At 45.8% G+C, this 15,144-nt stretch overlaps 1 protein-coding gene across 2 annotated transcripts in view; it reads right to left on the reverse strand.

Moving 5' to 3' along the window:
• Positions 1 to 13,386, reverse strand: part of LIMD1 (LIM domain containing 1) — a 77,054-nt gene extending 63,668 nt beyond the window's left edge. The window contains exons 1-2 of one of the 2 annotated variants that reach the window (XM_072651386.1): positions 13,320 to 13,386; positions 10,350 to 12,172 (exon numbers count right to left, since the gene is read on the reverse strand). In XM_072651386.1, the coding sequence (XP_072507487.1) occupies positions 10,350 to 11,859 (1,510 nt within the window). In that variant the 5' untranslated portion in view covers positions 11,860 to 12,172; positions 13,320 to 13,386. Of the gene's footprint in view, positions 1 to 10,349; positions 12,173 to 12,570; positions 12,848 to 13,319 lie in introns of those variants that run through there. The other variant, XM_072651385.1, reaches the window with a different exon arrangement.
• Between the last annotated feature and the right edge of the window lie 1,758 nt (positions 13,387 to 15,144).

Raw genomic sequence — 15,144 nt, forward strand, 5'->3', positions numbered from 1 at the left:
GAAAAAAATTATTTCCTCTCTCTGGGCCTAGTTTCTCCTCTGTAAGATGAAGGGGGACTGAGCCAGATGACTGTCAATGTTCCTTCTGGCTCCAAGCACAAGACCCTGTAATTCAGCAAACAGTGGTCCATCCAGGGTTCCAGCAGGATGTCTGCATGATGGTCCACAGAACTTTTTAAGGAGGAAGGTGATGGAAACCACTGATCAGTTTCTAGCCAACCTTCTAGAGGCCCAGCCTAATCCTACAGTGACTCTCCTGTGGAACTGAGTGGCAAACCTGGGGTGCAGGATGTTGGCCAAACCAAAAGCCAAACCAGTCATTCCTGAAACTTAAAATAACTGAGCTGAGGACTTCAAAGCACTCCTTCTCAGAAATGCTCCTGGCATGTGGCAATGACTTATCTCATTCACATCTCTCACATGGCTTGTGTTCTCTCCTGCAGGAGAGGGAGAACATATTGACACAAACATCTATTGCTTAAGCACTGTTCCTAGGAAATTTGTTTTAGTAGTTTTTAAAAATGTACCTAGACTGACTTGTTTCATGATTTTAATCTATTTTAGTTGTAACTGTAGCACACATTCATATAAAATATGTTAACAGTGTGGCACAGTGGAGAGCTGGACTTGATATCAAAAAGACCTGTGTTCATATCCCAAATCTGGTACTTAGCTGTGTGTACCATGGGTACTTTTCTGAGCCTCAGTTTCCCTACCTCTAGAATAGGGATAACATCTATGGGTATCTTAGTTCACAAGATTGTTATGAGGATCAAATGAGATCACATACATCAGTGCTTTATAGATTTTCAAGGGTTAAATAAATATACATTATTGGATTATCATAAAAACAAAGTCATGACAATCACCCCTCAAATCAACTCATTTGCAGTTCTCCTCCTGAAAGTTGTGGGCTGGCATAGACTTGGTGCTGACCAATGTGTACATGAAACTTGGTATGGTGGATAGAGTGATACACTTAGAATCAGGAAGACCTGAATCCAGCTCCCACCTTAGACACCAATTGTGTGACATGAGGCAAAACCTTGTGGTAGAGGGAAATCCCAACTGAGGAAATGCCCTCCATGGATGCAAGTTGGTTCCTTCTCTATAAATTAAGTGTTAACAGAGTCACCCAGAGCATAAGTTGAGTAGCTTACCCAGAATTGCACAGTCAGTTTGTAAAAGTCAGAACCTGACCTTGTCTTTCTGCCTCTGAGGCCAGTTCTCTATCCACCAGACCATACTGCTTTCTTAACAAATAAGGACAACTCAGCATTTAATGTTTTATAAAGCACTTTCCTTAAAACAGTCCTGAGAGGTAGAAGGTGGTGTCATTCCTGTTTTACAGATAAGGAAACCCACCCTAAGAGAGGGGAAGGGATAGATAGCAATTTGTCTACATGTTGTATCCACCCAACAGAAAGGAAAGAAACAAGCATTGATTGATGCCCTACTATGTGCCAGGCATTGTGCTAAATGCTTTACAAATTATATCATTTAATCCTTGCACCAACCTGCTATTTTTATCCTCCTTTTATATATGATGAAACTGAAGCAAACAGGATTAAGTGACTTGCCCAGGGTCACACAGCTACTAAGCAAATGTCTGAGGCTGGATTTGAACTCAGGTATTCCTCACTCTAGGCCCAGTGCTCTTTATAGTGCTCCACCTACTCCACCTATCCGCCGCAGTGGAATATAAAGCCTCTGAGAACAAGGACTGGGTTTTTTATCTATGTATCTGTAGCACCTTGCATATAGTAAGCACTTAATAAATGCTTGTTGAATGCTGGGACTTAAAATAAGGTCTTCTGAAGACACATCTTGCCTGCCTTTCCACTATACCACTCTCCATCTTAAGAAATGACATAAAAAGTCCCCTCTATGAAAATTGCCCTTCCCCCTTCATCGAGATAGGGTCTTTGGAGATGGTCCATCAAACATGCTAATGTGTTGGTTAGTTCTGCAGTCACCTTTCCCCGCCTTCTTTCTTTTTTATTTTTTGTCACAAAGGTCAGCTCTTTGAGGAGGGGAGAGGTATATTCAGAAATGAAAGTGATGTAAAAACAAAAGATATCAATCATTAAATTAAAAAACTTTCATCTTTTTGTTTATGTATTGCAACTTAGTATTAGGAAAGACTATTTTTAAAGTAGCTGTACTCAAGAAATAAACCTCTCTAGCCCTTCTTCTGGCCAGCCCAACATGGTAATGGATCTGGTATCCTGGAAAATCCTGGTTCCCTTTTCCTTTCTACCTTCCTTCCACAATGTGAGCCTTGGGAAACAGCATTGTGGGCCCACCATGAGCTAGCTATTATTTCTAGCTCTCCCAGGAAGTGAAAGAGTCCCCATTAAATAAGAGAAACAGAAAGCCCTGAATACTGGAAAATCCATCTACGGTGAATATGTTGTTCAGCTCCTTGAAGAGGGATTTAATCTTTCACTAATCCCACTTTAATGAAATGCATCTATTCAGGGCAAATAGTTCCAGGCTGCATAAACCTTTCCCCAAAGATTCAGGCTAGCTCAGGAAAGAAGGCATCTCACACCGCCTAGCACTGGAGCTTTGCTTTCAGTTCGGGCAGGAAGCCAAGTCTACGTAAATACTGTTGGAATTCCACCAGAACATCATCCACAAAGAAGAATTTACCAGTCACATGCTGCACTTATTTAAAATCCAGCCCCTAATTTTACCCAATGACACAAATAACCACATATAGCATCACAGACTTAGACCTTGGAAGTCACCTATTCCCACTCCATCATTTTATGGATGAGGAAACTGAGGTCCAGAGAAGTGACTTGCCCAAGGTCACAGAGGTAGCAAGGGGAAGTCCTGGGATTTGAACCTAGGCTTGCTATGGCTATTTCCATGAAAAGTTCTAATTCTGAAACACAAGATTCAAATCATTTAGGGTTGAATTTTTAAAAAATTAACATCTAGGCATGAACATAGGTTCTAGCATTGACTTTACCACTTAGTAGTTTGTAGACACTTTTCTCTGAGCCTCAGTTTCTTTGTCTGCTAAGTGGGGGGAAATGAAACCACAGTTCCCTACCTAGAAGGGTTGAGGTGAAGAAAGCACTTTGTAAACCTTCTGGTCTTTTTACAGATATGAGCTCTCATTATGAGGAAGAGTTTTGACAACAGTTTGAGTTTATGTTCTGGAGTATTGAAAACAAGCCCAGGAAAACTGGAACTGAATTTGGGCCCATTTGCCCTCTCCACCCCACCACTCCATAAGAGAGCATGGCAAAAAACCTAAAATTTCTGTTAAAAATCAAAAATAACATTAAACAGCAAGCTAAGGATAAGGAGAAGATATGGAGAACAACTAAGTGCCTTCAACCTTCGTGGGAAACAGATCTGACTTCCTCTGAACTGCAGACCAGATCACAGCTGCTGGGGGAACCCGCTGGGAGCCTGGGATGACTCATTCTCAGAGCCCCCAGAGGACCCTGGGCTTTGTAAAACTCATGATGCTGAAGTTCCCAGGGATCAGAGATCTAGAACCATAAGGGGTCCCAAGAGGCCAAATGGCCTTCCCTAGTGTCTCAAGACCTTACCAAAGTTCCTTCTGTCTGACCTTCTTAGGATTTATTCTGAACCACTTAATCACATACTGTCTTGTGTTATTCTCTAGAGGATGTGCTTATATTGTCCATCTTAGCTTCCCAAGGAGATTGGAAGCTCATTGAAGGCAGGAACCTGGTCTTTAATTCTCCTGTATCACATCTCAATGATCCCCCACCCCAGCATTCTGGGCAGATAGTATGAGATCAAAAGGTACTTGCAGGCTTAAAGAATTTTTTTCTGAACAAAATCAGGAATTTGTTTTTTGTCCGCTTTGCTCAGTGACTTTGGGATGCAACTTGAGCCCTTGAAAGTGGGAGTTGATTATTTAACCTCTTAGTTCCTGGGCAATTCTCTAAGACTCCTAGTTGCCAGTGGGAGACAATATGCAATGATGGAGGGCCTCTGCTTACTGGAAGTTCTCAGATGCAATGAAATCACAGTCCAGTGGGGGAAAAAAAGCCATTCAAGCATTCAAAAATATTTGCTGAGCCTACAAAGCGCTGTCCTGGGTGCTGAAGGACGTTGCTGTTTAGTCATTTCATTTGCGTCTGAGTCTCCAGGACCCCATTTGGAGTTTTCTTGGCAAAGAGACTGGAGTGGTTTACCATTTCCCCTCCAGTTCATTGTACAGATGAAGAAACTGAGACAAACAGGATTAAGTGACTTGCCCAGGGTCACACAGCTAGTAAGTGTCTGAAATCAGATTTGAATTCAGGTCTTCTTGATTCTAGGTTCTCTCTCTATCCACTTCCCCAACCAAGATGAATAATAAACCTAGCAAGCTTGAAAGATACTAAGGGAGGGAGAGTGGTACAGAAGGAGGCCTGGATCTAGGTTCAGATCCCACCCCTGATAAAACAAGAACTAAGAAACAAGAAAACAAGAAAGAATATGGAGACTGAGTTTGAGTCCTTGCTACCTATATGAACTTGGACAGATCACTTCACTTTTCTGAGCCTGTTCCCTCATAAACCCATCATAAAATGAGGGTACTGGACTAACAAACTACAGCCAGACTGGAGGAGGAGAATCTCAGCCTTCATTGTCCAGGAATGGGGTCAGAGATTTTCCTGACCAAGGATGCCAGATGGAGGGAATATGGAGGAAGTGGGAGGGAGTTGGCAGTATACATGACACCCCTCCCGCAATCCTCTCCAAGCACATTTGGATAGCCTAAAGTAGTTCAGGGTCCCTAACTCTGTTTCTTGATAAGAGGTCAAAGGTTGTTTTTAACAATTTCTGTATAACATGGTGTCTTGGATAAAGTGCTAGATTTGAAGACAGGAAGACCTGAGTTCAAATTCAACCTCAGACATGTATCAGCTGTATGACTTTGGGTAAGTCACTTAACCTTGCTTAGCCTCAGTTTCCCTGTCTGTAATATGGCTATAATAATAGCTCTTAGCTCCCAGAGTTTTTATAAGGATCAAATAAATAACATGTAAAGTGCTTTGCAAATTTTTAATTGCTATACAAATATTAGCCATTATCATTATTATTATACAAACAAAGATCTTCAAGACTTAAACACTGGATCACGAAATGGAACAACATCTTTTATACAAAATAATTTGAACAGTCCTTGGAGAGCGCATTGTAATGCAATTTGACTTGTTTTGATTATTATATTCTAGTGCAGTGGGATGCTGTAAGGAATCTCCATTTGCTTAAAAGGGAAGTGAGGGGGCAAAAATTGCATTAATTTGATAAAAATGCACTATGTGTTAATAATAATATATCATATGATGATAATAACATACCATTATGTTAAGAAAAGGTTGCATCACAAAATCAAATACACATTGGTGCTCAATAAATACTTGAAAAATTGAAAAATGGGTTTTGCTATTTCAAAAAAGTTTAGAAGTCATTTCCTCTAAGAAGTACTGATGTCCAGAGATGGCCAAGTTAGGCGTTGAAAGAGAGCACTCAGTCCAACCCCCTCCTGTTACAAGTGAGGAAACTGAGGCAGCAGAAAGGGGAAGTGATCTTCAAGTAGCCAACGGCCCATATCTTCTAGTTAAAGGAAATTCACTTCTCTACCTCTAGCCCCTTACTTAGAAGACCTATACCTGAGAATCAGTAGGTCTCATCTTCTGAGAATGGAAACCAGGATCCAATAGGAAGATACCAAACCCCACCTCAGGTCCTCTCAAAGTGATGAACTTAGGGTCAGAAAAACCTGGGTTCAAATTCTTCCTCAACCACTTACTAAATGTAGGACTAAGTCACTTATTTTCTGTGAGCCTTCATTTCTTCATCTATAAAATGGGAATAATAATGCCCAAGTGGCATACGAGATAGAGCCAGGAAGACTAGAGATCAAATTCAGCCTCAGAAACTTACTAGCTGTGTGATCAAGAATGACATCTTTTTGCCTCAGTGTCTTTATATGCAAAATGGGGGTAATAATGGCATCTACCAGCCAGTTATTGCTGAGAATCAAATCACACAAATTAGCCCAACGCCTGGTACACAGTAAAGTTATAGAAATGTTAGCTATGATAATGACTGTCTCGCTACATCACAAAAGTCCTTGAAACACTCAAGAAGGATCATGTATATAAAGTACTTTACAATTTTTAAAGCTGTAGAAATGTCTTAATATGATCACTCACTCATGTTCTAGTTTCTTCTCATTTAGTCATGTGCCCTAAAGCTACTAGAAATCAATGCTTCCATGGTATGTAAAAAATGAGATCCTATAAGATGTTCCTTCATGCTGGAATTCTGGAAGTTTGCTGGGCTGTGAGGATAGCAAACCAGGGCCAATTTTTTTTCAAGAGGAATGTATAAAATTACCTTAACTTTTCATTCCCAACTGAGATAAAGTGACATATTCTAAGCATAAAGGCAATGTAGCCCAATGAATAGGTCCACTTTTGAAGTAAGGGTGATAGGTTCTGAAACATCTTGACTGTGTGACCCTGGAAAGTCACTGCACCTCTCAATGCCTGAGGCAACTCTCTCCAACTATAAATTACTGTAAGGTACCAATCTGCATTGCCTGAGAGTTATTTTCCACACCAGGAGTTCCTTACCCTGATGAAATCACAAGTCCAAAACAATAAAAAAAAAAAAAGAGAGAAGTCTACCTCCAAATGAAGAGATAGGTGAATGTGTGACTTGTCATTAGGGGTATGTTAACTATATAATCACTGGTATCACATCTCTCCCACCTGGGGAATAAAATTAGAGGGGTCCGTTTGTGGTGACTCATGTTGCTATCACCAGATGCCACCTGGTTTCTATATTAGAAATCAAAGGCTCTACATTTAAATCTTAGAAAGAAAACTAGGAAGGGGGCAGAGTTTGGATCACAGAAAGGGCCCTGGCTCAGGCTTTAAACTTTTGCCTTACTATAATAACTCACATTCCCATAATGCTTTATGGTATGCCCACCAACATGGAAGGTTGGTGTACTTCAAATGGTTCTTACAGCAGCTGCTAAGTCTAAGGTAGGAGTGAAACTCAGGTATGCCAGACCTCAAGCCAGTCCAACATGGCAGACTGCCTCTGTTTCTGCACAAGGGCTGAAAACTCCTGTACCTTTTCAAAAAGCCAACACTGTGGGTTTCCCCCTCCCCCCAATCCCAGCAAGAAGGTACCTCATCCAACCCTGTTTTACTGAGGGGGGAGCCAAGGTCTAATAAGGGAATTAAGTGACCTCCCCAAAGTCTCATGGCTGGTAGGTAGCAAGGCCACATTCAAACCCATATCCTCTGACTCCACACTTATCCTTCTTCCCATCCTATGGTGCTGCCTCTGCAGATAAAGACACCTTAAAAAAGGGAGAAACCAAAACAGGACTGGGGTGGGGAGGGGGAGAAGTGGAGAAGGAAACAAATTCTCTCAGCCAAAACAGTAATTTGTACCTTACCACCTCATTTCCTGCCATTTGATAATACACAATAAGAAACAGTGACTTGAGAGTCTCAAAAATAGAACTCATTTTTTTCTCTGTTCAGGAGGAAATTTATGATTGATTAAAATCATCATCTTAGGCAATGCTTGTGGTCATACAACATTTCATTCTTGAATATACAAAGCACAGCCCCTGAATACATTTTCCCCCACAAACAGCAAATGTATTCTTTTTACTTTAAAAAAAAAACTTAATTTGTCTTTAAAAGTATATTTTCATAGGACAGCAGATTTACAGCTGGAAGGGATTTTTGTTGTTTAGTCCTTTTTTAAGTTGTATCTGACTCTTTGTGATGCCATTTGCAGTTAACTTGGCAAAGATAATGGAGTGCTTTGCAATTTCCTTCTCCAGCTCATTTTACAAATGATGAAACTGAGGCCAACAGGGTTAATTGATTAGCCCAGGGTCACATAGCTAATAAGTGTCTGAGGCTGGATTTGAACTCAGGCCTTCCTCACTCTAGGCCTAGTGCTCTATGTACTGCTCCACCTAGCTGCCTCAGCAAAATGTAAAGCCTCTAAGAACAAGGACTGGACTTGTTTTGGTCTTTGTATCTGCAGCACCTTGCATACAGTAAGTGCTTAATACATGCTTGCTGAGTAGGACAGAACTGTCAATGCTGGGACTTGAAATCAGACCCAGAACTCTATCCTCTGTATGACCTGGTTGCCCAGGAAAGGATATTAGAAGCCATTAACTCCAACCCCCCAATTTTACAAAAGGGTTAAGTGACTTGCCCTGGGTCATACAGTAAGGAAGGATCTGAACCCAGGTCTTCCAATCTCTAAGACTTCACACATTTTAAAAAAATTTATTCCCATCTCTGCCCAAGAAACCCTGTAATGCTTAATGATTATTCTCCCTGCTGCAAAATTCTATGGGGACCCAGAAGGGGACTCCTGGAAACAGAATAGTACCATTGTATATCAGTGGAATCTTAATGGTAAAATGAAATAAGGTGAAATAATACAATGGAAAGTAAACTCTTTACATTCCTGCCCTTTATCAACTGTCTCAAGGTGATTTTTTTGGTTTTGATTTTGAATTTTTTTCAGTCTTAATGTCCCCAGTCTAGCTGTGTCTGGTTGACAGGCACAGCTTATTGGATGAACATAAAATACATAGAGAAAAGACATATTTGCAAAGAAAAAGAAGCATGCTATCAGTAGGTGCCCTTTAAAAAACAAACACACCCACACAAGTAGAAGGTTCTTTAACTGTTAAGTTATGGCAAGAAGGGTGTAATTCAATTAGTTACCAAGGAGAGCACCATGGAAACCTGTTCTCCCCTCCATTTCCAACTCCGTGAGAATGATAACGATGATGGTGATGATGATGATGTTTTGATAATTTAAAAACAGGAGCAGCCTGAAGAATGACGTCTAGTGTCCTGAAAGTTCTTACTAAGCCACCCCCAAGTTCCAACACCATTCCCATCCCTGCTTTCCTTAAGGGAATTGAACTTCTTTCAGGGGAAATGGGTTTTTCTACCTAATTTGAACAGAGAAGGAAGTGTCTGTCCTCCATCTCCAAAAATGTACAGTTTCCAAAAAAGCATCAGTCTCCTAGAATCCCCTGAAGAGAAAGAAGTATGCCCCCCACCCAATGTCACCTTCCTACCCAAACGGGAACTGAAACCAGATGCATCTCTGAGTCAAAAACAAAACGGAAAAAGAAAAAAAACCCTGCACTTTTAAGTAAATTCACAAAGTCAACTGTCACATTTTCAAATTTCGAGCAATCTTGACAACTTTGGGTTTGATTTGCAAGTGGAGCAAGGAGAGCAAGTGGAGTAGGGCCAGGGTAGGGAGCCTGCAGCCTTAGGGTCACATGTGGCCTTCTAGGTCCTGGAGTATGGTGTTTTGCCTGAATCCACATGTAGCCTTCAGGCCAGGTTCCCCAACCCTGCACTAGGGAATCCAAGGCAGACGGACTGACCTGGAGTCAAGAGAACCTGAGACTGAATCTTGTCTCAGACACTTATTAACTATGTGCTCCAAGGCAGGCCACTTAACCTCTCTCGGCCTCAGTTTTCTCATCTATAAAATAAGGGGGCTGCGTCCAATGTCCTTTTCAGCTTCAAATCTAGGATCCCTCTATGGGAATGCTTCAACTTTTCCACCAATCAAACAGATCTCTCCTGCTATTTTGGCTTTTCTGCTGAACCCATAGAGGGATCAGTAGAGAGCCAACCATTCATAAGAGCATCACAGTTCACTCAGCAGGTGAATGGCTGCTGTCTCCTACTGCTGGCAGGGGCCTCTTTGTCCACTAGAAACCATCCATATGGAATAATAAATTCAGAACTGGAACAGAGGACTAGAGAATTAGAGCTGGAAGAGACCTTACAGGTCCAGTCCAAAGGGACACTAGGAGTCCTCCAAGCCAACTCTCCCATTTTACCAGAGAGGAATACTGAGGTCCAGAGAGCATGATGGCCCAGCCTATCCAAGTTCAAGAATGTTTTCTTAGAAGCAGAACATAAAATCCCCTGAATCCAGCCCTCATGGTTCTTTCTAAAGTAAGTGAAAATGATCTTGGCTGATTCCTGTGCAGGACTCAGGTATTCCAATTACAAATCACACCTGCCTGGTTCACTAAGGTCAAGAGGACCTACCCTTTCTAGTTTTGTATCAGAAGGAGAATGCACACATGCACATAGGAGCGCTTACCTACACACATATACACCCACACAGCCCAATAAACTGGACCCCCCTGGCAAGGAAGGAGTCAGAATCATATGCGAGGGTCCTCTCCCCTGGGAAGAATGACCTGGTTATCCCAAGATGGAAGTTACACTTGCAAATTCATTAGCAAAACTCCTAGGAAGAAGTAAACTTACCAAAATAATCGGCCTTTGGATGAATATCCATCTCCTGCTCCAGACGCTGGGTGAGTGCTTCTAATTTTAATTCGACTGCAGACAACCCTTGCTCGGGAAGTGGAAGGAGGGTCTGACAGGGTAATTTTACTTTGGTGGGGCTGGAGTTATCTGGATGGACACTCCCTTGGCTACTATCAGGTGGCAAACTATTGGGCCCCTCTCTAAAAGGAGGCCGAGGAGCATCAGACACTGGTCCTGAAGAGAGGTTGGGGAAACCCAACTTGGGATTTGTTCCAGAGTCCCTGCAATTGGGCTGGGGAGTCTGACCATGAGGGACTAGGTGGTCGATGGACTTAGGGTAAGCAGCACCAGAGGGTTGATAGTCAACGCTGGTTGGCAGTGGGGCAGGTACTGAACTTGAAATATAGGATTTGGGGCTCCCATGGTACCAGAGCTGAGAGTCCCCGGTGGGTTTGGCCATACCACCAGAAACATCCCTTTCCACCCCAGCACCTTTTTTTGATGGCTCTCCCTGAAGTGAAGTACCTGAAGCAGCTAGGGTGGATGGTGCTGAGAATGAAGATGACCGCTGCTGTGGCAGGGCCAAAGGGGTTGCTATTTCTGGGGGTGGGGGAGAAGCTCTAGAATTGAGTGTGTGGGAGAAGGAAGATGACCGTTGTTGGCCTGTTGGCTTCTGCTCGGAGTCCCGGCTGAGCTGGTGGCCTTCACTTCCACTGCCATCCTGGCTACTGTACCTACTCTCAAAAGACCTGCAAGAGTTTGGTGATGGCTGGCATGGGTACAGGTGAAGGTCATTTGGGGTTTTGGGGGCTGGCCAAGAGCTCCCCATGCTTGGTCTAATACTGGTGAACTGGCTGGGTTCCTCTGACCACTTCTGCCCAGGATAGTTGTCATAGTAATCTCCATGAGAAAGAGAAGAAAAAGCTCCCTGGGTAGGGCCAATACTACTAGTGTTTCTGGATTCTAGTCCCAGCAGACCAGATGAGGAGGAATTCCCTGTACCATTTCCATAACTAAAGTCCTGGCTGGCTCTCTTCTGGCCCTCAGGTTGCAACCTAGCCCGCTGACCCTGTGGCAGAGATGAGTGTGACTGACTTTGAAAGGCCAGCTGACTCACAGGGCCTGGTACTCCTGGCCCAGCCCCAGATGCCAAGGACGAGGCAGCAAGAGGGGGTTTGGCAGCTCCATCCCCCAGGGCTAGCTTGCTGCTCTCCCCTGCCTCCCGGTGAGTGAAGGGTCCAGCAGGGGGCATCTGGGGGGCTAGCCTGCCACCTCCATTGAAGGAGCTTCCACCACCCTGCTGCAGGTCCTCCTGTAGCAACTGCTGCTGCTTCTGAAGGTGGATCTTAGCCATCTTGGTGGCAAACACCCTCCGGGTCTCCTCAAACTCAGGGTTGTTGCCTGTTCCCTTGTCCACTCGGAACAGGCCATCCTTAGATGCCTCGTACATGTTGAGGTCCTCGATAAATTTACTGGCTTCAAGGCCCAAATCTTCGTACTTCTCCATGTTGTCTCAGCACCCGGACCTGTCCCCTGGCAACTGGTCCTTTGGTCCCACAGGGTGGGGGGGAGGAAGGGGTTGCCAGGAAAAAACAACAACAACCCAAAGGGGCGAAGGCTTGAGTCTCAAATAGCTGCTATTATCATGTGGCAAAAACCAGAGGCATGATTCCAATCCCAAAAGGCTCTATAAGGCTGCAAACTCTTCGAGCAGAGACAATCTGGTCGACTTTCCCGACCCGCTCTTCTGCTCCCTGCAGGGACATGCACAAGCAGGTGGCTGCTGTCTTGGCACAAACTTGGGGCAGTCCGCTTTAAATCTTGAAAGGGAAAAGGACAAGAAAAAAGCTATCACATTCTCTGCTGTAAACCCAATGAGAAAGCAAACTCCGTCCCCTCGCCCTCAAACATCCCCGCAGTCCCAAGGACTGGAGTAGTTGGTGGGCTAAGGGAAGGGGAGTGCGGGGCAGGGTGGCGAGATCGAGGGGAGGGGGAGGGGACAGGCTGGGCAGCCAGGGGCACAGCGATCGCGAAGCTCGGAAGGTGAGACCGGGCAAAACTGGGCCTTCCGAGTCCGGTCCCTCTTCCGTCCCTGGCAGGGCGGCAGCAGAAGTAACTTGGGGAGCTCCAATCTCGGCCGGATGAGTGGAAGGCAAGTCGTGGCCCCGGGGCCGAGGAAAAGGGAAGGAGGAGGAAGTGGGGGGTGGGGGGCAATCACCAGCAGGGCGCCCTCCCCGCTTCCAGGGCCGACGGCGTGGCCCGAGCGGCGGCCGGGCTCCAGGCGGCGTGCGCGGGCTCGGGGCTGCAGGGGAGCGCGGGCCGGCCGGCGCTTTGTCCCCCGGGCTGGGCTGGCCAGGGCAGGACTGGTCCCGGGCGCTCGGGAGGGCCGGGCTGGGCCGGCCGCGGGGTCCGCAGGAGCGCGGGTGTAGACGCGGAAGCGGAGGACGGGCTGGCGGTGCCTCCGCCTCGGTCCGGTCCGGGGTTTCGCACTCCTTCACTCAGCCGCTTTGTGACACGCGAGGAGTCCGGCGGCAACCCTAGCCTGCCCGCCCCGGGGCGGGAGGAGCTGGGACGGGGGAGCGGGGCGAGGGGAGGAGAGGGGGCGGGGAGACACTGGGCGGGCCGGGACCTGGGGGCCGGGGGCGGGGGCTGCCGCTCTCCGTAACTTGCAACGTGGTGGGGAGGGAGGGGAGCAAGCCCGCGCCTGCTAGCCTGGGGCGTCTGGAGAGGGGACCCCGGGAGGAAAGGGGCGCTGCTGGGCCGGACCGGAGTGGGCTCTGGGACCGAGCCTGCCGGGCACCCCAAGAAATGCGTATTGATCATTGAAATGGCAGCCTGGCGTTCTGGGGCGCGGGGGCGAGACACCCCCCACACACACTCCTCTGCGGGGCTGTAACTGAAGAACTTCCCGCTCCTCCTGGATCCGATCCTACCCCCCAAGGCTGCCCCCCCTTCCTAAACTCTTACAAGACCCCGCAGCCAGTCCTGAAGGTCCGGCCCGAGCAGAAGAGCGCGGTCCCGCCGCCTAGCTAGCCTTCAGTTCTCCAGTGGCAGGGACGTGGCCACACCCCCTGGTACTGTGGAACCAGAAAAGTTTCCTGGTTGGCCCGAAGCCAGCATCTTTGCCAGGCTAGCTCCGAGGGCGGGAGAGCCCGAGCACTGACCGCCTGCTTGGGAGTAGGGGTGGCCACAGCAAGGCGGAGGCCAGGAGGCTGGGAGCCTGCCTGCTGCTGCAACCGAAACGGTACAATCCTGGATCCTCAGAGACGGACACCCATACCCACACAGAGAGACCCTGGACGTAGAAATGGGCAAGAGAATTGTCTCGTTTATCTGACCTTCGTTCCCAAAGTTTTGGATGTATTTCAGGCCTGGTGGTGATCCTGGGCAAGTCACCCAACCCTCAGTGCCCCGGGCAACGTTGTAAACCTGAAGTTTGCATTTCGGTAGCCAGATCTGTTTACAAAGCCCCTTCCTCTCGAGCCTCGGAGGTAGGGAATATAAATATCTTTAATCACACACACACACACACACACACACACAGACACACACAGACACACACACACACAGACACACACACACACACACACACACACACACACACACACACACACACACACACACACACACACACACACACACACACACACACACACACCACCTCTCCGAGGTCTCTTCCAGCTCTGAATATCAGAACTCAAGATCCATGATTCCCTTGGCGTAGTGAACTCAGGGTGAAGACTTGAAACTACTCTGTCTAGTCTTAAGAGTTTCCTGCCTGACTGAGAGGTTACATGACTTCTAGATCCCACACAGCCACATTTTCTAAGTCTAGCACGCTATGCAATAAGGCCTCTTGAAAACCCCACGACATACACATCTTATTGGAGGACCAGCCTGCTCAAGTGTGAAACTCCAAAAAGCTGGCCATCAGCACAAACATTTTTACTGGTCACAGCAATCCGCAAAGAATGGTCCACAAAAGATATCTGGTGCTTTGATAAATGTTTGGGGAATTGAATTGTTGAATTTTGAGCCTCTGCCCCACCCCTTCGTTATGTCTGTTACTCTTTTACACGTGATACTTCATTATTGTGTAATCAGGAAGGGCCAGTCTTTAAAGCAGGGGCTCTTAATCTGGGAGCCACAGACCCTTTGATTTCAGGGAGTATGGAAACGTAGATATGAAAAAAATGCATCTTTATTTCAATATAATTGATTTCATTCATAATTTAAAAACATTATTCTGATGGACCTCACCAGATTTGCCAAAGGTGTCCTTGGCATAAAAAAATTTCTGCTTTAAAAGTTTTTGTTTAAGACAACAATTCAGTCTGGAGAGTGAAAACCCAGTGGCCAGTGTGTAGTTGTCCAGGGTCATAGCCAATATGTATCAGAGGCAAGACTTGGACCCAAGTCTTCCTGGGCCCAGGGCCTCCTCTTCTAGCTACTATGACCATGGCTTTTCACAAATAAATATATTAAGTGCACTTATATGTTATTAAAAGACCTTTGCTACTTTGAAAGATCTGGGATGGGCTCAGGTGGGCCACACAGATCACAACTTTCCATACATCCTTTGTAGACCATTCTTTGCAGACTACTGTGACCAGTAAAAATGTTTACAATGATGGCCAGCTTTAGGGTGATGAGTTTTAAACTTGACTGGGCTTGTCCTCCAATAAAATATGTATGTCATGAGGTCCTTGAGAGGCCAACCTGAAGATGAGCCTCTCTGAAATTAGCTGTGCTGTTCCTCCCACAACAGACACAATAAACCCAATGCCCGGCT

The sequence above is a fragment of the Notamacropus eugenii genome, chromosome 3 (assembly GCF_028372415.1).
Source record: "Notamacropus eugenii isolate mMacEug1 chromosome 3, mMacEug1.pri_v2, whole genome shotgun sequence".
Lineage (NCBI taxonomy): Eukaryota > Metazoa > Chordata > Mammalia > Diprotodontia > Macropodidae > Notamacropus > Notamacropus eugenii.